We start from the raw sequence: 26,466 nt of genomic DNA, 5'->3' as shown, positions 1-26,466 counted from the left end.
TGTGTTTGTGTGTGTGTATGTGTGTGTGTGTGTGTGTGTGTTGAGACCGGCCCCACCAAAAAGCCACTGGGAGCTTTAAAATAAATTAAAATAGATGACTGGGAGCAAAAGCAGGAATGATTAACTAGAAAGATGGGATTTTAAAATCTTTTATAGATTAACCTCTGAGGCAAGATTCCTTCTTAAAATATATATATTGGCACTCTGTTTTTTCCCATGTGCTGATGTGTGTGTATTGTGAATTGCAAAGAGTCACAACCAGCCAATTCACAGATTTCCACCATTTGGAATGAGATTGTTTCTATACCTTTTCAAAGAACATTGTGCCATTCCAACTGCTGAGTTAGTAATCAATCACAATATCTAACATTGACTGTGGATGGAGTCTCACCTTTCAAGAGTATTGTCTTGCCCTGCTTCCATTCCTTTAAATTGTCCCATTTTCTATTCTATTGAAATGTTGTTGTTGTGTGTTTTAAAGTTATTTCTGACTTACGGCAACCCTAAGGCAAACATACCATTGGGGCTTTTCTTGGCAAGATTTGTTCAGAGAGGGTTTGCTTTTGCCTTGTTCTGTGGTTGAGGCCTCATCTACACTGCCATATAATGCAGTTTCAGAATGCAAAATGATGCAATTAATCTGCATTCTGAAACTACATTATATGGCAGTGAAGATAGGGCCTGAGAGGGTGTGATTTGCTCAAGGCACAGTCTGTTTCCATCACCAATGCTCAAACTACTGTATAATGCTATCTTCCCTTTCATGGCGCTTCATGCAGTCATGACCATGAGGTGTCTACGGACAACACCAGCTCTTCGGCTTAGAAATGGAGATGAGCACCAACCCCCAGTCAGACACGACTAGACTTAATGTCAGGGAAAAACCTTTACCTTTACTTTTTCCCTCTAAAAATGTACCATACATTTTTCTAGAGATCTAAAATCAAGACATCCACACTTGGGAATATTATTTGTTTGCTGCCTGGCTAAAATTTAACGAGCTGTAGACCAAATAAATGATTTTTCCAAACTTGGTGAAACTCATCTTCTGGTAAACTATTTCCTACAAAATATGCAAAACCTCCTCAAGGTGAAATATGTATGTCACAATGTCACAATGACAAACATGCCTTTGAAATGCACCCTTCCTAGGGTATATTTACATTGTACCCTTCCTAGGGTATATTTACATTGTAGAATTAATGCAAATTGACCCCACTTTAGCTGCGCTGACTCAATACTATGGAATCCTGGAAGTTGTAGGTTTACAAGGTCTTTAGCCTTCTCTAACAGAGAGCACCTCACCAAACCACAACTCCCATGATTCCATAGCTTGAGCCATGACAGTGAAAGTGGCATCAAACTGCATTAATTCTACAGGGTAGATGCGCCCCCATTTTGCTTATGTGCCAATTAAAAGAACTAAACCTGGCAGTTTTATAACCTTGCCTTTTTTTCCTTGTTATTTTACAGACATTGCAATAGGCGCTCCATTCGCCGGAGAAGAGCGGAGGGGGAAAGTACTCATTTACAACGGAGCTAGTAATGGGTTAAACCCAAACCCTTCCCAGGTTCTCAGCAGTATGTGGGCCTCCCAGCCAATGCCAGCGGGATTTGGCTTTACGCTAAGAGGAGACTCAGACATAGACAAGAATGATTACCCAGGTAAGGTTCTTCCACAAGAGAGGGGATTTCATCCCTCCTTTCTCTGGAAAAGACATCATCCCTTAACTGTTCTTTTTTTGGAAGGCAGAGGTCAAAATAAGAATAGGCTTTGCTTTTGTGTGTAGTTCCAGCTTGGCTTCCCCGAGAATTTGGAGCTGGACAAGACAAATACTCCCTTTCCTGTCATGAGAAATCATCAGAAATGCAAGAGAGGTTGAAACAGATGCATTAACATAAAACACCTGAATTGCCACAAAGAAGGGGAGAGAGAGACAGAGACAGAGACGACACATTAACTCTTCCAATCGTGTTAAAATCTGAATAGGGAAGGTTACTTCTATGCATTTTGGAACATTTCCTTCCATTTTTAAAAAGTCATTTAAAATAGTTGCTATGATAATAGTCTGACTCGTGTTGTTAAAATTCCAAATATGTTCAGCGTATATAACATTGCTACAAAATAGATGCATCAGATATTAAAATCATGATCATCATATTCCCAAAAATGGCGTTGACTTTTAAAAAAAATTACTTTGTTTTCTCTATAGAGCTATTCGTTTCTTTGTGTTCGTAGTTGCAACACACACAGAATAATAATGGAATACAATTTGTCCAAATCTGAACGTTGTGTGGATGTCAGCTTCCAAACTTCATTGTACTTAATACAAACTGATGTCACCCTATGAAAAAGGGGGAGAAAGTACAGCACAAATTCTCTCAAAGTATGACATCTCCAGGTGGCTTTAGGCAATACTCGATCTTTTTAAAGAAAAGGGTTTCCTGTCTATTTCCACCTTTGTTCCAGTTTGTAGAACAGAAACAACAATAATGTCGGTCAGTTCTCATGGGCTGGTCCAAGAGTTGTGCCAAACATAATGAGTCCTTGAGAAACATGTTATTTAAATATTGGGATGGATGGGATGCAGATCAAAGCAGTCCCAGTTTAGGGTCAATGAAGTGAATGGAACCCAAGCTTGTCACGACTAACTTGTCCCATAAATTTCAATGAGATTCAAGTATGATTAAGTACTATTAACATTAGAAATGTACACAAGAACAGGGGGAGAGAGGTTTAGTTGTAGATATTCCTTCATTGCTTTCTTATGCTCGTTCTTCTTCAATTAGTTTGGTTTACAAACGTTTGTCCCTTTACAATTAATATTTTACTGGTGTCATCTGGTATTTATCAACACCGCTTCACCATTTGGAGGTTTCACTCTTTATTTTCTGAAGTGGAGCTTATTCAGTTTGGGGCAGCGTTCCAACACCATCTGTAGTCTAAATGTACAACATCAATTTAATTTGATTTTTCTCCATCTTCCCACCCGGGACCAAGCATACGGCAGATCACAGTATTTCTCTTTGTTGGGGGCTGAGAGGGCTCTTGGTATTCGCAACCCACACAGTAGAACGGCTGTAGTCCAAGCCATGGACTGTTTTGCTAGCCTAAACCCTGTTGTAATTAATGAGACAATGCTGGAAGGACATTCTGGAATATCTTTGCCACTGTGCTCTGTTAACCTACTGTACTAATATTTTTGGATACCTTACATTCTGTGACTGTGTTCAGTGCTTATTCTCTCCCCACTCCACACAACCCCCTTGTCTGCCTTAATTCAGATGGCTGAGCTTGCCATTTTGTGTTCTCATCTGCATTAGCTTTGGAAAAGGGAAAGCTCAAAATATGATGTGTGTTTGAAGCCCTTTTGGGCCCTTTACAAAGGCAGTGATTTTCAGCTTCCTCTCTTGGAAACCAGCTCCATGGGACTTGGTCCTAAACAGGATGTTCTGGCAGAGATCAGTGAAAACTCCTGATTTTAACGTAACCATAGAGGTACATTTGTACTTGATTGAAGTAACACAGGACCATCCAAAACATCTCAATTCACAGATAAGGTACAGGTAAAGGTTTCCTCTTAACAGTAAGTCTAGTTGTGTCCAACTGTGCGGGGTGGTGCTCATATCCATTTCTAAGCCGAAGAGCTGGCTTTGTGCGTAGACACCTCCAAGGTCATCTGGCTGGCATGACTGCATGGAGTGCCACTGCCTTCCCACCAAAGCAGTACCTATTGATCACGTTTGCATATTTTTGAACTGCTAGTTTGGCAGAAGTTGGGGCTAACAGTGGGAGCTCACCCCGCTCCCAGATTCGAACCACTGACCTTTCGATCAACAAGTTCAGCAGCTCAACGGTTTAACCTGAAGCACCACCAGGGGCTCCTGTTCTCAAATAGTTTTCAGATATTCTCAGATAGTAAAATCATTATCTGAATATATGTATGTATGTATATACTTGAAGTATGTCTGTCTGTTTGTACCATAAAGGCGGTTGCTGGTGAATTGGCCCTCTCTGATGTCATTGGATTCGTTGTTGCTAGGTAAAGAATTCACTACTGCTGTTTCTTCAAGCTTCATGCAAATGTGTTATTTGTTGCTTGAGACAAATGTGTGAAGTACAACCAGTGGTTAAGCGGAAGAAAATTTCATAGTAGGAATACTACCACTAAGAAATCTCTGCCATATTGTAGTATTCATGGAGTCATCTCAGGCAGAACCCCTTTGCTGCCTTTAAATCTCATTTAGCAGTTCTCTAAGGGCCCTTCCACACAACCCTATATCCTAGAATATCAAGGCAGAAAATTCCACAATATCTGCTCTGAACTGGGTTATCTGAGTCCACACTACCATATATTCTAGTTCAAAGCAAATATTTTGGGATTTTCTGCCTGGATATTCTGGGATTTAGGGCTGTGTGGAAAGGCCCTAAGTGTCATGAGCCATGTAAGGAGTTTCTATGACAGTGCTAGCATTTTCCATTGAGCCCAGAGACTTATTGGAAGCTAATTTTGAGAACTCAGAACCAATGTACTACATTCACTTCACTAACTGAAGCTCCCAGATAGTCTTCATGGGAAGCCCTATGGAGAGCATATTGCAGTCTAGTTAGAAGATTATCACAGCATGAATGGATAGTTCTATATCAATAGTGACCATGCTGCCAAGGAGAATCTGGACTGCAATAAAGTAAATGCTGAAGGCTCTGGGAAATGGTTGTTTTAAGATAATCTTAAAGTCCTGTCTAGCCTTTCTAGTTGTATAATAATTATTATTGGGGGCAAGGGATAGATGTCTGTTCTGTATCCAAGCATGCCATGGGTCTAATATAGCACCAATTATGCCAATAAAAATGAAAGTCGATAGTCTGTGGCCAGAATCCTTCAAGTATCTTGAAACATAATGTTACAAGACATGATTGAATTTGAAGAACTTAAATAAATACATTTGTCGGAATTAAGAGATATAACTGCATAGCTGGAAATTTGTTTTTCTTTGTTTAACAATTTCACATTAATTCAAATTTAACCTAAGGCAAGGTCCAAGGTCAAATGTTTTGATTAGTATATACAGTTGATGCTGGGGATTTTCTCTTAAATTCTGAACATTAGAATTTCTTTGGAGAGGCACTTAATTCACAGTCAGCTCTTTTGAAAAAATCTTTACTGGGCTGTGTATCAGAGTGCTAAAATAATAAACACACAGTAATGGTAAATGCCAATACCTGCATGGGGTCCATTTTTGCTACCGCACATGGCGGAGAGCTAAAACATCCAACTTATATCTGAAAAACGCTATCCAATTTTACATTTTATTTTTGTTTTCCTAAAATATATTGTTTATGAGTCATACTGCTTAGCTTTGCCACAGCCATGGCCATGCCTTGAGTGTGCATAGAGATGCTATATATATATATATATATATATATATATATATATATATATATATATTCATATATATATGAATGAGGAACATTGACAATTGATGGGGGATGACAGACCAGTGAGATGGGAAGGAGGGTTTTTGGGGGCTCTGAGGGGCAGTAAATCCCATCTGGAATTTACCACTAAATTGGAACAGAGTTGGTGGTGAAGTTTTACAGAAGTAGAACATCTACTCAGAGCAGATGCTGGGGAGAAAACAACAACATCAAGAATAGATTCACTACCTCTGGTGTGATAGAGGCACATGCTTTCACTCTTTCTGTTATGTGCCATGCTCTTCCTTTGAAGACAGTTGCAGTCTAGACCAAGGCTTCTCAATCTTGGGTCCTCCAAATGTTTTGGGTTTATATTATATCTATAATTGCGCCAGAGTAAATTGCTCCGAAACTGCGCCAGATGCAACACCTACCATTTTGGAATCACCCAAAGTTTTTAGGACTCCAGATGGCTGGATGGGACAAGAGTACATTGACACTTGTGCCTTGCTCTTTTAGGGGCCACCCTTGTCACCCAGAAACAGCTGTCTGATAGACCCTTGCTGGTGACATTGTATCCAATGAGGTTACAACAGGGTGCTCAGCCATGTGATCAGCAGAAGTTATATCTCCAGAAAGGCTCTGCAGGGGAGCTGCTTGTGGCTGATGAAACAGTGGTGGATCTTTTTGAAGTGTGGAAATATATCAACCCAGATCCAATCTGATCTGGCAATCTGCACTTTAGTAAACACCAGGTTCTCATCTACATTAGCTTTGCAAAAGGGAAAGCTCAAAATATGATGTGTGTTTGAAACACTTTTGGGCCCTTTACAAAGGCAGTGATTTTCAGCTTCCTCTCTTGGAAACATATTGCACAAAATCCAGCTTCAGCCCTCTGAGGAGGCATTATGAGTTGAAGTAGAGAATATGAGTTTTCTTCCCTGCAGTGATCTAGTGATGTTTCTCATCAAGAGGTTAAATTCTGCTGGCCATTAGTTGTCCATGGTGAAAGGCAATTCCTATTGCACTTAGTAGAGCTCTTTATCTTCTCCCTCCCTTTGGACTTTGGCTAATCCACATTGTTCCAGGGACACTTCAAGGAACATAAGCAGGATATAGAAAGAAGGGTCCATGTATACCTATCATGGAATGCTTCTCACCTCTAATTACATAGGCCAGGACCATGACTTGAAAAAGTTATTTTTCTGGATTACAATGGGCCAGCCTAGATAAGGGTTTTGAGAGCTGGTCCCAAAAGTTCATGTTTCCAAATTCCAGTGTAGGGTACTTTAGCTTCAGTATTCTTGTGCACAAGTGAATGGATCACGCCTATAATTTTATATGTTAATGTGAACTTACAGTGGTCCTTTTAAAAAAGAAATCTGTCATATTAGTTTTGTTGGCTCAGCTAACATATACAGTATCCGGTCTGTTCACTCTTTGGAGAAACATAGCAGTATTTCTTGCCAAAATTCCTTGTGTTTATTCACTGGGATATTTATCTTGTTCTCTGATAAAAGCTTTAAAATTGTTTCACCAAAATTGCAGGGTGGAACAATGTTGTGGTGTTAGTGTCTATGTGAGCTATCATCTCTCCATGTCTGCGGCGTATGGAAGCATTTGTGTAAAACCATCATGGTAATAAGATAACCTTCTGATGGTGTTTACAATGATTGATCACTTAGCCAAGAAATAACATTGAGAGTTTGTAGTCATCACCTCGGCTGTTCATCAGAGCCATCTGGCTCCAAAAGATGTCATTCCAAATTAGTTCCAACACTAGGAAAGAGAAGGGCTATACATTCTTAGTTTCCCCTGAGCATCCAAGAAACTCAGAGCAAAAAGGATATTGCGGAATTCTCTGATTTTATAGTTAACATATTCTGCCATTAAGGGTTCCACTGAGATTTCAGTGTCCAAATTTCACATATCCCCCATCTCTCTCGCTTTCTCCTTCTCTCTCTGAACTTGAAAAGTAACCTTATGGACTACAGCTTCCCAAGTCCCGAAATAGAATAGCCTATGGTGGCTGGGAGATTGTGGAAGCCGTAGTTCCGAAAAGTAGCTTTACCAAGTTTTGCTCCAAGAGTGTACAAGGTCCACTCTCCAGAAGATGTTGGAGTGCAACTCCTATCAACTCCAGCAAGTGATGAGGAATAATGAGATTTGTGATCCAACAGTACCCAAAATTCTACATTTTCCCACTTCTACTCTCCCACACATTTTACTCACATGATGCCTCACTATTCCTCACATTATAATACTGTGCTATAGGTTTTGGTCAAACACAGACTGAATCATTCCAAATTAATATTTATATTGGTGTGAATAAACTTCTGTAGGTGTATTTTAGGAAAGTAAGGGCTATGATAAATGGGAAACAATAGCCTAAAAATACAAAGTTCTGCCTACTCTTTCTAAAGTAACTTTCTTTGAAGGCTCCATCTGTTAAGAGCATCAAGGTCTACAGAGGGAATAAATCCCTCCAACTTCTTAGTAGCAGGGATTTTGAAGAGTATAAAGTATTCAGAGAGTTGTAAGCTAGGTGCCAAGATTCCAACACCTACCAGGTTTTTAAATGAATTATTACATATTTTATTATGGAATCCATTTAGGAGAATCATTCAAGACATGAGCAGACAGGAAGGGGAAGACCAGAAAAGAAGATTCTGGAAGTAAAAACTCAGGAGTTTCTTATTTGTGGATTGGAGTCAATTGCTGACAGTTGGCTTACTGCCATCCAGTTTTTGCTGAATTGTTTGAAAATGTATAATCCTATGATTTATAGAACTAGAAATGGCTGTATATTCCCATATTTTTGAACTCATGATTGCTGTTGTCTGATCTTATAAATGTAGTGGAAGTAATATGTCAATTTAGGACTGGATGAAATTTAGTGCAAAGAAGGGCTATGGACTGTCAAGACCACTGTTGATTTGAGTCAGGTGGTTCAGTAAATTCTGGACAGGTGTGTAGCTTGCCTGCAGGGCAGAAATGTGATACCTGAAACAAGACAAAATTGGTTGCTCCCCTATTCCATTTCAGAAGGCAATGCAATCGTATTTCAATACTGGCAGTGCAGTAGGGTCTTCTAGCACACCTGAAGGTAGCAAAATGTCTTAAAGGATATAGAACAAATCATGAGGTACCAATACAGTAGTTGTACCTTCTTAGGAGGAATAACTGCCTTCCCTAGTAATCTTCCAGCTAATGGCAAGCCCGGTTCTACTTGATCCATCAGTGTTCCTGGGTTTTGAGGTAGCAGTTGTTGCCATGAGTGTCCTTTAAGTTTTGGGTAAGCTTCAGCTAGGTGCAGATAGAGTTGTATCTTCCACACTTCATTTATTTATAAAACAGATTCTTCAGATGATCAGAAATGTTGTGGTCAGAGGTTTGTTGAGTGCTCACAAGTCACCATGTAACTCCAGTGTTATGTCAACTTCACTGGCTTCTTGCTTGTTTCTGCTGATCTGAGCAGTGGAAAAGCCCTAAATCATCCATACCAGGCTATTTAAGGGACATCCTGCCTGCCCAGGTGATAAATAACACACCATAGCATAGTCCCATCTGCAGAGCTACTACTTTATATTGAGTTATGTATGCTTATGGCCACTGTCGCTCTTGAGGACTTCAGACTTTGGCTAGTAGGAGTTACTTCCCCCCGCCCCCGCCCCCCACATCTTTTTCTTTTCTTTTTTGGAAAGCCATCTATGGTTTTTTCATTACTTCCTACATATCCAGCCTTATTCCCCTAGGCAACCAGGGGTATTATCCATTATATAATATGGGGAACAGATGATAACCCTCTTTAGGAAGAGGAAATGCATGCCTGGAATTCAGAGCTGAAATGTCAAGTCCAAACCATGGTGGAATTTCAGCTGTAGTCTAGTGATGATGTATAGAAAGCATTTTCTTTGAATCAAATCTGTGGAGATTGGCTGCCTGTTTCAAAAACGTAAGTACAGTATATCTACATATGTTGCAACTCTAGTACATGGAATAATATGATTTTATTTTGCATTTCAGTATGTGTTTTGTTGGGTTTCATTTGGAAGGATTCGGGCACATAATATGAGAGGGTTATGTCTAATTTTTTTCAGAAACTATTATTTATGCTGTGTCAGACCTTTAACATTTAGATAGCTGTGGCATTTTCTAAGAAAATACATAACTCTGTTAAATATAGGGCTCTCTATATCTATATATATAATAAAAGTGAAATCGGAGTATGTATCAGCGTTTTGATTGGCCTGGCGGAATATGTGCTCGCGTTTTGATTGGCCGCCACTATCCCAGCCCACTGAGACCAATAGAAATGACGGATCTGCACCAAACTTGGCACACTTCATCCCCACGATGCACTTTATGACCTGCTGCCATTTGGGGGAGGATGGACCACAGATGATGGGATTTGCAGTACTTTCAAACACTATAACTCCCACAGACTACTGCAATGCCCACCAATGATAGAAATGGACCAAACTTGGCACACAGAACTCCTGTCGACCCCTTTACATCCTGATGTATATTGGGGCAGGATGGACCAAGGATGATGGAATTTGCAGTACCTTCCCTCACTTCTTGAGACCACAGCAACTGCCACAAATCACACAACTGAACCAAACCAGGCACACATATCCCAAATGACACACTTCACATGCTGCAGCAGTTTGACGGAGGGTGGACCAAGGATTATGGGATTTGCAGTACATTCATCCAATTCACCTCCCACAAACCACTGTGATGCCCATGAATGACAAAACTGTATCAAACTTGACACGCAGGTGCAGGGTAGCCCACTTTACATCCTGGTGCAGTTTGGGGGAAGAGGGACCGTGGATGAGGGGACTTACAATATCTTCAGTCACTTCCTGAGACTACTGTGACCCCCACCAATGACTGATCAAGACCAAACCTGGCACATAGAGCCACCATGGCCCACTCTACATCTTGGTGAGATTTGAAAGAGCTTGGACCTTGGATGATGGGACTTGCAGTATATTCATTCACTTCCTGAGACCACTGTCACCCCCATCAATGTCTCATCAAGACCAAACTTCAAACAGAGAACACCCATGACTCACTCTACACCCAGGTGCAGTTTGGAGGATGATGGACCATGGACGATGGGACTTCCAATACCTTCACTCACTTCCTGAGAGCACTGCGACCCACACAAATGACTGATCAAGACCAAACATGGTACATGGAGCCCTCATGACCTATTCTACATACTGGCTGTGTTTGGAGAGGGATGGACACTGGACGATGGGACTTGCATATGGGAGTTGGAGCTCACCCGCACCCACTGAACCCAGCTGACATTGGATATAGGCTACACTTGGAACACAGGCAAACAATGCCTTTCTCAAATGACCCGGGCATCGCCGGGTCTCCAAGCTAGTTTAGAATAATAGGACTGCTGAACAGTTCAAACACTTGATTTTGATTATTTTTATTTGCATGGTTCAGAATGTTTATAAACCTCATTAATGTTTTGGGCATTCTGAATGTTTTAAAAGAATCTCTTGATGAGAAAAATTTAAGGAAAGGAAGAAGAAAAACTTTCAGTTGATTTGTATGGCACTGAACCAAACCATACAGAGAATGAAACAGAATAGCATTGGAATGTAAACGCAATATATGGTGCCTGCATTCAAATGAGTTGCTCAAGTTCACGTTCTCATCCAAAGTTGGGCATCGTGTGGTCAAAGGACCCTCTTTTTCTGGTACCTAAAGCCACACAAGTTTCCCAATTGTTTTTAATTACATGAGATTTGAAATTCTTTGCTGTATTGTCTCATAAAACACTCCCTGTATTGTCCCATAAAACACATGAAAATATGTGAGAATATCCCCACCTGTAACGACGCACCATGCAGTCTTGTTGGCCATATGACCTTAGAGATGTCTACGGACAACACCGGCTCTTCGGCTTAGAGGTGGAAATGAGCCCCAGCCCCAGAGTTGGACACAACTAGACTTAATGTCAGGGGAAAACCTTTACCTTTACTTATCCCCACCTCTTACAAGCCCCCCAAATATTTTTTCTAATCACCAACTATATTCAAAGCAGAACATTTTGTTCATGTAGAAAGGAACTATTTGTGTGCTTACAAATAACATTTATCTCATGATATAATGGCTAAGAAATTGAATTTAAATGTATTTTATTAGGAAATTTAAGGGACTAGAGGAAAGATAAAATAGGTGAATATTAACATGATGGATGTGAATAAGAAAGAGGAGGATCCGAGGAAACCAGAGAAGAGAGAGAGAGATTACATTAAAAGCAGGAACTCCAGCCTATAGAAATAATATTTATTTATAATGGAAGGAGAAATATGTCTCGCTGTCCACATTGTCCACCCAATGCACAATTTTATTTAATTATACCTTACCCTTCCCAGTTTATTCTCTTTTCTAAATTCAAAATGAAACATAGAAAGGAGAGAGAGGATTCAACTGTAAACTATTTAATGAAAGTGAATTATTTGATGAAGTTTCATGGGCATCAATCACCTATGTATGCATTTATTAGTTTCATTCATCATCAACATAATTCTTATAGCTATATCTATGTTTTGAGCATTTGTTACTTTGTTTCCTTTTTCAGATTTAATTGTGGGGGCTTTTGGAGCTGGAAAAGTCATTGTTTACAGGTATTTGCTGTTACTCCCTATCACTTTATCTATATCTATCTATATCCATAATAAATGAAAACCCGTATATATGTATGTGGCACGGGTGTCCACTCACACAGACAGCCTCCAGCCTCCACAAACAAGCTATAGTTCCCAGTGCTGAGGAGCCACCAAGTCACTCTTTTCCACTGACATTGCGGTTACAGCGAGCACCATGAACATGTAGCCCAAACCCTGCCAATGTCCTCCCCAAACACTATGGCCCACCACCCAAGGAATGCTGGGGACCATTTCATCCTAGATTTTGCATTTTCCTCCACCACAGGCAGGCATGCCAGGGTTCTCCATTGGTGTGGAATTTGCATAACTCCGCCTACTGCCCTTCGCTTTCAAATCTGTCTACACAACGAATACACCAGAACTGTGCAGCAACTAAACTTACTGGAGGAGTTTGGGGGATTGACTCCACATGGTGGAAGTTGTAGTTCACCCTGCATCAAGTCAGAGCACTGTGTCTCCTACTGGGGAATTTAGAGGATTTGTAGTTTACCTATACCCAGAACGCTATGAACCCAAACAATGATGGGTCTGGACCAAACTTGCTATGCATACCCGATATGCCCAGATTTGAATACTGGTGGGTTTTGAGGGGAATTGGCCTGGACATTTGGGAGTAGTAGGTACTGGGATTTATAATTCACCTGCAATGAATGAGCATTCCGAACCCCACCGATGATGGACCAGGACCAAACTTGGCACACAGAGCCCCCACAACCAACAGAACATATTGGGCAAGTTTGGGGAAAAGGGAGTTATAGTTCACCTGCATCCAGAGAAACAGTGATCCCCACCAACAATGGACTGGGACCAAACCTTGCACAGAGAAGCCTCATGACCAACTGAACATACTGCAGGGGTTTGTGGGAATGGGCCTTGAATCTAGGAGTTGTAGTCCACCCGCATCCAAAGAGCACTGAACCCAGCCAACGACAGATCTGGACCACACTTAGTACACAGAACCTAAATGGCCAACTTTGAATACTGGCAGGTTTGGGGAGGACTGACCCACGATTCTGGGAATTGTAGTTCACTCACTCCAAACTGAGAATAACTAACATTCAAAGACAAACAGTGCCTTTCTCAAATGACCTGGGCACTGCCGGGTCCCCAAGCTAGTTATTAATAATAAACATTTATATTCCATCCTATATCAAAGACCTCAAGATGGGTTGCAAGTATATTTTCATAAGTTACGAGTTTGGTTTTCTTCAACAATATATTATAGGTTGTAGTTCTGAACAATGGCAACTCCTTTCTTGTGGATTATTTCCCAAAGAAAAACCTCACGTCAGCCTAATGCTTCAGTCTTTTGAAAGACAATGTAAGAACCTTTTGTTTGGGAAAGCAATTGGAGACTTTTTTTTTCAAACTTGCCTTTTAAACTTTATCATAAATATTCTTCTGATGTATATAATTTGAAGTAATCCATAGTAATATGCATGCATTTATAAAACCAATGCAACTTGTGCAGGATTGCCCCATAATGGTTTCATATTGTAACACACTAGAATTGCACGATGTGGCACTTTAAAATTTTGGCATTGACATTTGTTGGTATGTTCCAGAAGTATTCTCTCCTGACGTTTCTCCCACATCTATGGCAGGCATCCTCAGAGGTTGTGAGGTATGGATAAACTCACAACCTCTGAGGATGCCTGCCATAGATGTGGGCGAAACGTCAGGAGAGAATACTTCTGGAACATGGCCACACAACCCGAAAGACATACAACACTGTGATCCCGGCCATGAAAGCCGTCGACAACACTTTGTTGGTATGTGTTGTATTTATCACTATGTGAAGAATGATAACCTTGTTCTCATAAGTACATGTCTCTATATATTTCAATCAAATTAGCTAATCCCTATTAGCAGAGACAGACTAGAACTAGATCATAACCATATGTATTAACAGTATAAGCATGAATAAATAATAAACATCCAACATCCACATTGTCCCTGTGGAAAGATACATGTGCTCCTCCTGATATGAATACTTCTCATGTGCCTCCCCACAGGAGTCCGAATGTTTATGGTGTGCACTGATACAGGAAATGTGACTCATGCTTTCTGTATTCCCACATGCCATCAACGTTCACAGAAACTAAATATACTTTATTCCTCTCTTCTTCATGGCCATTTCCTGTTCTATGTACTGAGTCTTTGTTTATCTCCCCTGCAGAGCAAGACCGGTTGTGACAGTAGATGCTCGAGTCTTGCTCTCACCAGAGATTATAAATCCGGAAAATAAAACCTGTCAGCTTCCTGGTTCTGCAGCTCTAGTTTCTTGGTAAGTTGGTGGTGTAGATCATTTTCAAATAAATCATCCTGATCAACAGACTTACAAAGTCAAGCAGTGAACATACTAACTTTCTTCATGTGTAATCCACTGCCTTGGAACTCTTACACTCTTGAAAGGAGCATACATATAATTTTTCGTAAGCTCGAGCACATACTCTGCCTGACTTCTGGTTAGTGCAATACAAAGTTGTAAGTTCACGTTTTCCCTGGGTATGTCCTTTTTTGCTTCTTGCAGAGTTGCCATTCTCTTCCACCCTCTGGAGCATCCCAATTGCCCCATCAGGAGTCACTGTTGTGCTAGGATAGCACCCTTTCCATGGCATTTCCATTGCTGTCAAAAGGGAGCAGAGAAGCATTTGGCCATATTCTCATAACCAGATGTAGACCAGTGACATTCAGACCTTTGGAGTAGATCTCAGTGGGAGATGTTCTCCATCTGTGTCAGGCCACAGGAACATAGCAAAAAGCTTCTCTCTTGAACTCTCTCCCATCAATGTAATGACCATGAAAAAAAGCACAATGGTGAATCCTGGGGACTATTAGTAGAGTTCAACATGTGGATTGCTTACATTTAATGCATAATTCAGATGAAATTTTCTCAAGCCTGGTTGTGTAATAGGCATCCTCTTTTCCCCAAAATTGTTTTGTTTAACAACTATATATTGATTTTATTGATGAAAGGGCTTAAATACAACTAGAGTAGGATGAATGGAATTCACATAAATGTCAGTTTACCAAGTTCCCATTGAGTCATTGTGTCTGCTGTCAAACAGAACAATTGAATTTAGTCTACAGTATTATCACAAGATAAGAACATCCAAAAAAGAAGAGAAAAGAAAAAGCTTAAAATTTCAAGCTGAAACACTGTGAGTTAAGATTTCTTACAGGCAATTCAGCATTGGTTCATATACATACATTGGCAAAGCATCTCCATTTACTTCACTAGAGGAAGCAGGGGGTCCTTCCAGACAGGCCCTATATCCCAGAATCTGATCCTAGGTTTTCTATTTATCCCAGATTATCTGACAGTGCAGACTCATATAATCCAGTTGAAAGCAGAAAACCTGAGATCAGAACCTGGGATATAGGGCCTGTCTAGAAGGACCCAGAGTCGAAAAGACAAAGTAAAGAGAAGATATTTTTAAAGTGTAAAATTATGTGTATGCTCCCTTCAAAAGTGGAAGAGTTCTAAGGACTTGAGTTACGCCTGAGGAAGGTTGGCATGCTATTATCAAGAATGTATCTAAAGGGATATCTAAGCATACACTTTGTTTGAAAGGACTGGACTCTGTTCACTTCAGATACTTGACTCAATTCTGAGCAATTGTTTTTTGTATCAGATTCCAGTCAGCACATCTCAAGGGTTCTAGTATAAGCTAAACTGGCCTTGAGATCTGCCCACCCTTGTTGTACAAGACATGAAATAGATCATCATGCCATTGGGGTTTGCCGGAGTCCTGGCGAGAATCGAGAAATGGCTCTGTCATGCTGCTATCCTGTTGCCCGGTGTACACATTTTGCAGAATTAAATGCAAATGAGGTGATTGAAGAATCATTAGGTGAAGGAATGGAATGACCTATTCCAAACCATTGTGGTGGAATAGAGTTTTGAATGCTCCACAGCATGAAATAAAAGAAAAATCAATCTTGAGTGAAATCCAGTTGCCAATTCCAACTGTAATAGCCCCATTTAATCAGTTACTGAGGTCAACACTTACTTGGTATTAGTAAACTCCATGCAGGTTTAAGTGCACAAGGACACAACTGTTAGTCTTCAACTATAGGCTAGAACTATTCACCTGATGAGTTTCTTTTTTAAAAAAATTGCAATGAATTTATGTAATTGGGGAAAATTCAAAATGACATTTCTTGCCTGCCATTTGATGTCTTATATCCCATTTGACCTCTTTGGGACTTTACCACTTTATTCTCCTGCAGGGAGTGTCCAAAGCCACTCTAAAATTACTTCCTACTTTTCTGCTGTCTTTCTGGAAACACAATTATATGAGAAAAGAATTTTCTCACAGACAAATATATAACCGTATATGTAATGTAGGTGACACTGCTGATAGATGGTTGTGGTTCTGACCATTATGTTATAAAATATGCTTCCCTAAAGATTTTACTCCTGCTATAGAAAATTTAATCCAGTCTCTCAAAGTGATTGACGAGCAGCTGTTAGTTTCCCATTCTGTAATTTTTTTCTCTCTGTGTAGTTGTTATAACCTCGTGTTGTCCATATGCAAACAATTATTAGGGAAACTCCAACAGACAAATATTTCCTCTGCCCCATGGGATAGATTTCTGTATCTTTTAGCCAGCTGCGCAACTTGTGCAAAATGCCTGTTGATTGACATTTCTAAACAAAATGAATGAAAGGAGATCATCTTAAGCAGTAAAGATTTGGGGAGATTTGGACTACAGGGCACTATCTGGAAGAAGTAAAATATTGTTTTTACCACGTGTGATGTTGCTATTAAAATCTATACGTTTTCTTTTCATGCAGACAGAAACGCTGTACAGATTTTGTTTAAAACCAAGGATGTGTTATAATGTGGGGCAAAGTGGAAAGTCAAGTTTCATTCCCATAGAAATCAAATGAAACATCTAGGATTAACTAACTTCAACCATGTTGATTTACACAGGAAAACAACATCCCAGAGTTTGGAAAAGTTCCTTTTTTGAACATTGCTGGTTGTCAAAATCTAGAAGTTGTAGTCCAAAAAAGGAACTTTCCTAAGCTTTCCATGACCATAAAAACATCCCTAAGTAGCAAAAGTGGTCAAAAGCTGAGATCCCGTAACACAAACTTTCATAATACATTGCCCTACTGTATTTAAATATTTATACTTCATCCTAAAATGGAGTATCACAGTATAGCGTATAATGAAATAATTTTGAACAGTTTTAAAACTTTAATAATTTTAAACGAGTCATATGCAAATCTAAACTGAGTCAGTCATGCCCTAAGCTTTAAGTGAGTAGCCATCTTTTTGCTTGATACTAAAGTGACAGAAGTATTAGTGGCACTCAGGCCTCTAAGGAAAGAGTATTTAATTGGATACCATGGCAAAGAAAACCAGTTTCTTCATCCTCCCACAGTGTGTTGCCCTGATGGATGAGAAACATAGGAAAGCTCCTCTAGTAGACCTCAAACTTCAGCCAGATGTCTTGAGGAAAAGTGCTTATACTACTATCCTCCAAAGCCATTTAGGGCTTTGAATGTCTGTACCAACAACTTGAATTCAAACTGAAATGATTTTGGTGGTTAGTACAATTAGCCTCCGGTGGCTCAGTGTGTTAAAGCGCTGAGCTGCTGAACTTGCAGACCGAAAGGTCCCAGGTTCAAACCCGGGGAGCGGAGTGAGCGCCCGCTGTTAGCTCCAGCTTCTGCCAACCTAGCAGTTCGAAAACATGCCAATGTGAGTAGATCAATAGGTACCGCTCCGGCGGGAAGGTAATGGCGTTCCATGCAGTCATGCCAGCCACATGACCTTGAAGGTGTCTACAGACAACGCCGGCTCTTCGGCTTAGAAATGGAGATGAGCACCAACCCCCAAAGTCGGACACGACTGGACTTAACGTCAGGGGAAACCTTTACCTTTACCTACAATTCTCATCAAACCGGTGTTATATGTTTTCTGTATGGTGTTCTGGCTGGTCGTAGGAGTAACTGTTTTGTGCAATTATCTTGTCATAGATTTTTACATGTGAAAATTCATTGGGAAAATTGCAGTTCACTTAGGAAATTATTTTAGTATTGTCTATTCAATTATCTTATATTGAGAAAAGTGATTTATTAGTTTACAATCTGTGTCTGTAATGCCATGTTGTGCAAATGGTTTCGCAGTTACATTTTGTGGTGGTCGTGAAGCTTTCGACACGGGCAGTATTCAGACTATACATTTAAGCTTATTATTATAGATAAAGGCAGGCGGATGCAGGATGAGGGGTTCCCCCGCTTCCTCATTGTTCCTTATCTGCTTCTCTTTCCATCCGCCAATTGTTCTAAAATGCCTGAATAGATTGTTTCTCAGATTGACAGTTATAAATGGGTCTGGTTATTCAATTTGTATATTTTTCAACAGTTATAAATTTGTCTTCATAGTCATAAACCCACCCAATTCAGCCCTTAGTTGTGTTGACTTTTAAGCCAGCTTCCAAAAACATGGCCTGTTACTTGCAGCCCTAAGAAAGGAAAAGGGGTGGGCTCAAAATAATATAACAATGAAGTAACTTCCCTGCTTGAGGACCCTAAAGGCACCAGACTGTTCTTGGAAGCTAATTTCCAACAATGTTAGAAATTAAATAGAATTACCTCCATCTTGAACTGACGTTGTGCCAACACTGTGTCTATGTGTTGTCGAAGGCTTTCATGGCCGGGATCACAGGGTTGTTGTATGTTTTTCTGGGCTGTATGGCCATGTTCCAGAAGTATTCTAGGAGAGAATGTTTCTGGAACATGGCAATACAGCCTGGAAAACATACAACAACACTGTGTCTATGTTCCTCAAATGAGAGAGCTCTGGATCTGGCATGACAGCTTGTCCATCAGTTCTTGCTCTACTTTTTGGGAGGAACTCTTCTGCAGGCAGATCCTCACTGGTCAAATAGTTTTGCCACCAGATTGCCCTGTCCACATATTTATAATAGAAGGACATGTCTATCGATAGAAGAAACTGATGTCTAATCCTACCTCTCTACTGCTGGTACATTTTTATTAAGGATTGTTTTTCTCCTTGGTATGTATCAAACTTTGAATAAACATTAAAGTCAGGAGAACAATGCTTCTAGAACATCTTTTGACCAGCCAGCAAGAGAAGGTTCTTTCAGCAGAAGGGCATTTCTCCTAGTAGAAAAGACTTGTGCCTTGTCTTGGAGTTACCACTGCATTTCCCAACAGTAATCTCTTGATGGGATACCACATCTCATATTTGGGAATACTGTAAAAAGCAGATACGTGTTTGCCCAGAAATCCCTTGCACCCATTGAGAGAAGCCAGGTCTACAGGTTGCCGAGTCTTTATTCTGCGGACACTCTATATAGATGGATGGGATTCCCAATATGTAAAGCACAAAGGACCTGATTATATCATACAAGGACTATGTATTTCAGCATTCTCTGTCGCTACTTGATTCCTGTGGAGGCAAGATGCATAACTGCCTCTGAAATAACAGGCTTCCCACAAATTACATGGAATAAAAAATCTTTAGATTGTAAGCTTGAGGATAGGGAACTGTCCAATCAGCAATAAGTAACCAACTTTGGAAACCTTTGTGGCTGAAGGGTTGGTATAAATGTTTTTGGCAGAAAGGTGAGGTATAGATAAATAAGAGGGCGCCATTTTGTGTTCTGGCTCAAGCAGCGAAATCTCTAGGTATAAACCTGCATAAGGCAGTAACTTCAGCCTATTTTATATTCCTGCAACACGACGTTTTGGGTTTTGATCAGCTTAAGTCATCTAGGTCAAGCTAAATCACATGGCCTGTTACGCCAACATTTTGCACATACTTATTTATTTCCTATTTCGTATGGCCTCATAAATTTAAGCCATGTTCACCTGGCTTCTCACTGGGGAAAAATGTGGGTTGGAAATAGTGAATTCTTGGAAGGCCTGAAATAAACCTTCATAATAACCCTTGGAGTCCCCAGGAAAGCCCTGCTCTGTGGTACATGGCAAATCATTTGCCCTGAAGAAAGATGTTGAGTAAGGTCATGCACAGTAGATGAGTCCCAGATGTGGCTCATTTTCACTGGGACTGTCAGAGGAAGCTGATGTTCAATTCTATTAAGAGTAGTTGGTATTGCTCCTTTTTACAATGTACACAGATGTACACAGCCTCTGAGACTTGTAGCCCAAAAAAGTAACTTTCTCAATCTCCAGTAAAATGGATCAGATAAAACCCAGGGAACTATTTTCAATATATTCTGTCATCTTCTTCATTCAGTCAGTCATTTCTGTCAAGCAGTCATAATAATTAGAATGGTGAAAATCTTGACTAAACCTAAATTCTTGAACCAATGGGAAGACTTTTCACATATTAGTCTGTAGAACTTTTTATTACAGCCCTAGGCTTGTTTAGTTTTGATAAATTGGGTTGTGTTTTGTGTTTTTAGTATTCAGCTTGAAGCTCATAAATTACCCTGTCATCAGGAGAAAATCACCAATGATGGTTTTCCAAGCAGCACTGATTAGCAGGAAATTGTATTTTTCTAACAGGATGGGCTTTGTAGCAACGATTTAACCACTCCTCTGTGGTTATGTGCAAAAGCCTTTTTTGAGTGTCACCTGATTAAAAATTGATATTTTCATAATGTGAGGGAAGTGTATGGCAGCTCAAATGCTTTTCAGTTTATGATTTTTGGGTGCTGTATATTAGTTTATAGACTAACTTGGCATGTCAGATGAAATGAAATATTTAGCTTAAATTACCTTCTCAAGGTGATTAGTCTCAGAAGATAGGCTCATATATGCATCATGTCATTTACGGTAGCTTTGCAGAAGGTAAATGGGTCTCTTCTGAGAAGAAAAGGAAGTTAATAAGCTGCAAGATCAATAAGCACATGCAGTAAATTTGGAAATTGAGTTGTTACTGTGAAACACGACGATGTGGTGCTGAGATGGGAAGCTTGTAGCCCTCCAGATGTTGTGGGAGTGTCGTTCCTAACAGACCTAGCCAACAGAGTCAATCATAAAGAATGCTAGGAGTTGTAATTCAGTGGTGTTTGGAGGGCCACCTTGATGTAGTGGTTAGAGGATCATACTGGGACTAGAAAACTCTAGGTTCAGGTTGCCACTCAGCTATGAGTTGTAAACAGATTGGACCGAGCCTACTGGTAATATTCACCATTGACTGCTTCATGTCACCCATGGGAGAAAAACGGGATAGAAATATAATAATAATAATAATAATAATAATAGTAATAATAATAATAATAATAATAATAATAATAATAATAATAATGTTTACATTTGAGACAATCATTATCTCTCACCCTGAGCTACACCAAAGAGATCTTGGGAGAATAAACCTAGGTGAGAACTGTTTTTATGTGGGAAAAACAATTGACTATCAATAGAGAAAACAAACAGGTGAGCTCCCAGTATTTTCTGTGGCAAGGGAACTAAATAACAGTTTAGAACTGTATATGATTTCAATAAACCCTCAGTAGAGAGAGCTGGTTCTCCCGCTTGGGCTTTGGTTCTTGCCAACATCCCTGCTTATTTCCTACTGAGTCTGGTGTTTCTTATCCTCTCTAAGGACTTCATCCATGAGGAGTGGAAAGCAGGGGGCATCATCTTCTTTACCACAGCGTTTTATTTTATTTCAGTCAATTTATAAGGAAAACTGACAATATATTCATCTCCATCACATGCAATGTACTTTTGTCCATTTCTACAATGATTCTCCGCATTCTGAGCTATCACGCGGGGAAATCTTGGGGTTGTTTCAAAATCTAGATCAAAAAAGAAGGAAGATATAGCTTCAGTGAGGTGGCAATGTACTGAAATTGTACAATTCCTGGAGAATAAATTATTATTTTTTAAAATACCTTAAAAGTTTAATGCAAGAGGTTTAATGTCAAGAAAAGGAGCACTGAGGCTTATTTCGAGACCACCTACAGGAACGCCCACACTAATGTCACTACATGATCTAACATGGGGGGAATCCGACAGCTCTCATCTCACGTTGAAATAAGTGCCTTTAGTTGTGTCTGTGTGAATTGGGAGCTCTGAAGACAGTTGTTCCCTGACTCCAAAACCTCCCTTTCTACACAATTTAAAAATAGTATTGGAGCAGGACTCAGAGATCAGAATCGAGTCCCCACCCACACATGAAAACCCACTGGGAGATTAGCTAATTTTGTCTCCCAAACCTCCTCTCAACCTTTACATGAAGTCAACATATCTACAAGTAATAGATAGTACAGTAATAAAATATTTTAACAGATTCCTCAGATATATGTGGAAATAAATGAGGATCTCCTCAGACCCGTGGGTTTCTTATTGGTTTAACAATCATTCACTTTCTGTGTCAGATTTTTGATAGGATTTCATTTTAAAAAACTTTCAACAAGTGAATTATTGCCTCTCTTTTCCTCTGTAGTTTTACTGTAAACGTATGTGTGGCTTTTGAAGCTCCAGGTGTTTCAGATAAAATAGGTAAGTCTTTGTATATTTACATGGCTGGTCTAGAGACTCATTGAATTCTGTTGGAATACTTCATGTTGTTTTCAAGTCAGTCTTTGGGTGTCTTAAGACAAAAGAGGAGGTGACATTAATTGAAATGGTGCAAAATTAAGGAACATCCTAAATCCCCCCATGGGCAAAATTTTGGAGAAAGAATTTTTACTCTCTTCCTCTTTGTCACATTCTGGACAAAAATGTAGTCTGTGAAAGTGTTATTTTGAAAACAATCTCTATACTTCGTACACTTGGGGAGGGGGTAAGTCCCATTAGTGTTGTTTGTGTTGTTGTTGTCATCATCTTTATATTTACCCCATCTTCCTTCAAAAATTGGAACTCAAAGTGGCTTACAAAGTAAAACAAGTTGAAAACACACAAGTGTTAAAATAAAAATAGAATTCAACTGCCCACAATAGTAAAATAATTTAACCAGGCACACAGAAACCATAAAGCATAGTTAAAACAAGTCAATAAAAACAATATAGCGCTCTCTCTGAAGCTTTTCCTTGAAGTCTTTCAACTCTAAAAGTCTTTTGGATTTGCCTACCATTGAAACAACAGCAAGGAAGGGACCATTCAACTGAATGAAAAGATTGCAGAGCAGGCATGGGCAAACTTCAGCCCTCCAGGAGTTTTGGATTTCAACTCCTTGTGGGAGTTGAAGTCCAAAACACCTGGAGGACCAAAGTTTTCCCATGTCTGTTGTAGAGGCATGTCCTTTTTTGTATACTGTTCCAATCATGTCATTGGGGGAACCCTGTTGGCACTGATGTTGGCTTCATTTTATTGCGAAGGAAAACATTTTAATTGATTCAAATGTTTAAATTAGTTTAAATCAATTTTACTTGTATGTTGATACGGGATTATGGTTTTGGATTTGTGGTGAAAGAGCAGCAAAAGATTTACTGTGTTACTTGTACTGCTCTTTATAGTGTAAAACTGGAGGAGAATTTGAAGGATAATGCGTCTTTATGATGTTCGGCTTGCTTGTATCCTTTAGCTCTGAAAGCTGAGCTGCAGTTGGATTCTTTAAAAGTCAAAGGAGCTGTTAAGCGGACCCTTTTCCTGGATTACCATCAGTCACAGCATGCCTTCCTCCTCATGATAGAGCGGCAGAACTGGCTCACTTGTAAGGACTTTGTGGTTTATCTCAGAGTAAGTGTTGTTCTTTCCCGGATCAAGGAAGTGATCATTTCCAGGACAGTCGTTTCAAAATATGTGAGTGATGAAAAAGGACAGGCAGTAAAACAAATAAAAAGATAAGTGGGTTTTGTTAGTGTTCCTCGTCATCAGAAAATGTAAGAAGGTTGTATTTTGGAATTTATCCATAGAAATTTCCTACAAGTGCCTCTGAATAGTATTAATAAAAAGATCATAGGCAGCCATCACTTGTATTACTTTCTCTCCTTAAATAGCAAACTGCCATGCCTATTGAAGCCATTTCTCCCATATGTTAAACACACACACACACACACAACCTTGGGGTTGAGTTACCTCACACATATCATATTTTGCAATTGTAAGAATTGGTCTGTATTTGCTTTGTAAGACAATGCTGGAACCTAACCAGAATACGCAAAGTTACATCCACTGGGATTGTATCCACTATGGCCTCCAAGTTAGAACGGATCTGAAAGATTTTATCTGCAGAGTATATTTATAAATATGTATGTATGTACTTTATGTATCTTTTCCTCTTAATATGGGATGCAAAATAGACTTGGCCGTACCAATCCTGTTTAGCTTCCCAAATTAGATGAAATTGGATGTAGTTCAGGGTCGTTTGGTGATAATAATGTTATTTCCTACTGAGGAGATGATAATAGAATAAGGATGTGAGTTGAGTTGTTGTTGAGGCTTAGTATGCATTTTGTTTTAATTCACCTGTCCCAGGATGAAACTGAGTTTCGAGATAAATTATCTCCAATCAACGTTACCTTGAATTACAGCTTGGACGAATCTACTTTTTCAGACGGCTTAACTGTGAACCCAATACTGAACTATTACCAAGAAAACATTGTTGGCAAGCAGGTATGGCCCTAGTGTGACATTGCTATCATGGTGTGTGGTATATTTTGTTCAATATCTTTATTTAGTGGCTTCAGCATTTCCTCAATATACACAACAATAGTTTAATGTGTTCATGATGGTGAGTTAATTGAACCAGATCTATCTGAATTTTGTAAGAACTCTCCCAGACTGCATTTTCTGAAAATTCTCCTTCTCTTAGTTCCAGCTAAGTCCAACAGCATGTAAATCATATTCCTTGCCTAGCAATGATGGAAATATATACACACCCTTTAATAAGAAGATCATGACATGGATACATATTCATGTATATAAGCAGCCGCCACGGGCCCTCTCTGTTGCCATTGGGGTTTGGAAGGTTCAGGTCTTTTCTCCCCGATGTTTTTGATGGCTATCAAACAAACAAAAAAGAAAGGAAAGGAAATGTCTGAAATTCCTTTCCATGAGAACCCTAACACAAGTGATGCATGTTTTGGACAATGCAGGCTTACATTCTTGTGGATTGTGGAGAGGACAACGTGTGCATTCCTGACTTGAAACTTTCTGCTGTGCCGTAAGTCTGAACAAATAAACTTGTGTATTGCTCTTAATGGGATAAAGGTGTTCATTAAAGAGATGCCGGAAGGTGGGGAAAAGAGTAGAGAAAACCCACCAGGGCTGCCCCTGTGATAGGAAAGAGATCTTAACAGCCTCACGCTGAGATTGGCTTTAATGTCTCTGGTTCACTTTTTACGGTCCTCAAGTGGGTAGCTTCAAAGGTCTGCCGTGTTTTTTTAAAACACACACAACAAAATCACCTCTGTGTTTCGCTAGTTATTTGAACTTTGCTTATTTCAGGGGAAAGGAAGGAATAGTTTTAAAAACCATCACTACATTTGCACAGAAGTATATGCAAATTGTTTCCATCCATCTCAAACAAAACCCAAGCCACTTTGAATCCCAGCTTGGGAGAAAGTGGGTTGTAAATAAAATAATATGGTACAGTAGAGTAATATTAGAAATTTACTGGACATTTCATACCTAAATTTCAGAAAAAGTACTGTTTTCAGCCACAGTTTTCAGAATCCCCCAGCCAATGTAGGGGATTCTGGTAGTCGTAATCCATAAAGTAACTTTTCCAAACTACTTGTATCATATGTCTTACTTCTCAGTAACTCCTTTGAAGGACACAGATAAACTGCAATATCAAATCAGTCTCTGCACCCTTTTCTCAAGGTTGGATAGTTTGATTGAATTTGTCTATTCACCTGTCTCAGCATTTCACAGAAACCATTTGCCTGTAGCTTTTGTTTATTTATGTTTTTCCCAATCCTACTTTCAAGGATGTAGGGCTGTATAAATACAGTAGTCCTTCCTCCTCCATTCCAGTTTTATCCCACTATTGTCACCAGATGTTAGGGTCTCTACCTGTCTCCACTGCTAAAGCACCATATGTGAGAAAGTTTAGATGTTCTTCTGGTTCCCATGTGAGACTGTTCCTATCATGCCACCTCTGGGCAACATCGACCTTGAAACATTATTGCCACTAAAGACATTGTGTGATATTGTAACATGGCATCATAGAATCATAGAGTTGGAAGAGGCCTCGTGGGCCATCCAGTCCAACCCCTCCCAAGAAGCAGGAAAATAGCATTCAAAGCACTCCTGACAGATGGCCATCCAGCCTCTTTTTCAAAGCCTCCAAAGAAGGAGCCTCCTCCACATTTCAGGGCAGAGAATTCCACTGAACATATCCCACAATTAGGAAGTTCTTCCTAATGTTCAGATGGTTTGAAACCATTGTTCCATGTCCTAGTCTCCAAGGCAGCAGAAAACAAGCTTGCTCCCTC

At 39.7% G+C, this 26,466-nt stretch overlaps 1 protein-coding gene and 1 long non-coding RNA gene across 2 annotated transcripts in view; one reads left to right on the top strand and one right to left on the bottom strand.

Annotated features, from left to right (window-relative positions):
- Window positions 1-26,466, top strand: part of itga8 (integrin subunit alpha 8) — a 125,137-nt gene that overhangs the window by 43,543 nt on the left and 55,128 nt on the right. Inside the window, exons 13-19 of the mRNA XM_008112473.3 lie at window positions 1,474-1,665; window positions 12,036-12,081; window positions 14,303-14,410; window positions 22,530-22,585; window positions 23,610-23,764; window positions 24,503-24,640; window positions 25,123-25,190. Of these exons, the coding sequence (XP_008110680.2) occupies window positions 1,474-1,665; window positions 12,036-12,081; window positions 14,303-14,410; window positions 22,530-22,585; window positions 23,610-23,764; window positions 24,503-24,640; window positions 25,123-25,190 (763 nt within the window). The remainder of the gene's footprint in view (window positions 1-1,473; window positions 1,666-12,035; window positions 12,082-14,302; window positions 14,411-22,529; window positions 22,586-23,609; window positions 23,765-24,502; window positions 24,641-25,122; window positions 25,191-26,466) is intronic.
- Window positions 21,731-26,466, bottom strand: part of LOC134299847 (uncharacterized) — a 92,442-nt gene continuing 87,706 nt past the window's right edge. Inside the window, exons 2-3 of the long non-coding RNA XR_010007083.1 lie at window positions 24,907-25,028; window positions 21,731-21,879 (exon numbers count right to left, since the gene is read on the bottom strand). This is a non-coding gene — a long non-coding RNA (uncharacterized LOC134299847). The remainder of the gene's footprint in view (window positions 21,880-24,906; window positions 25,029-26,466) is intronic.

The sequence above is a fragment of the Anolis carolinensis genome, chromosome 6 (genome assembly GCF_035594765.1).
Source record: "Anolis carolinensis isolate JA03-04 chromosome 6, rAnoCar3.1.pri, whole genome shotgun sequence".
Taxonomy (NCBI): domain Eukaryota; kingdom Metazoa; phylum Chordata; class Lepidosauria; order Squamata; family Dactyloidae; genus Anolis; species Anolis carolinensis.
Note: the sequence above shows the minus strand (reverse complement) of the source record. Positions and strands in the feature narration are given on the sequence as shown.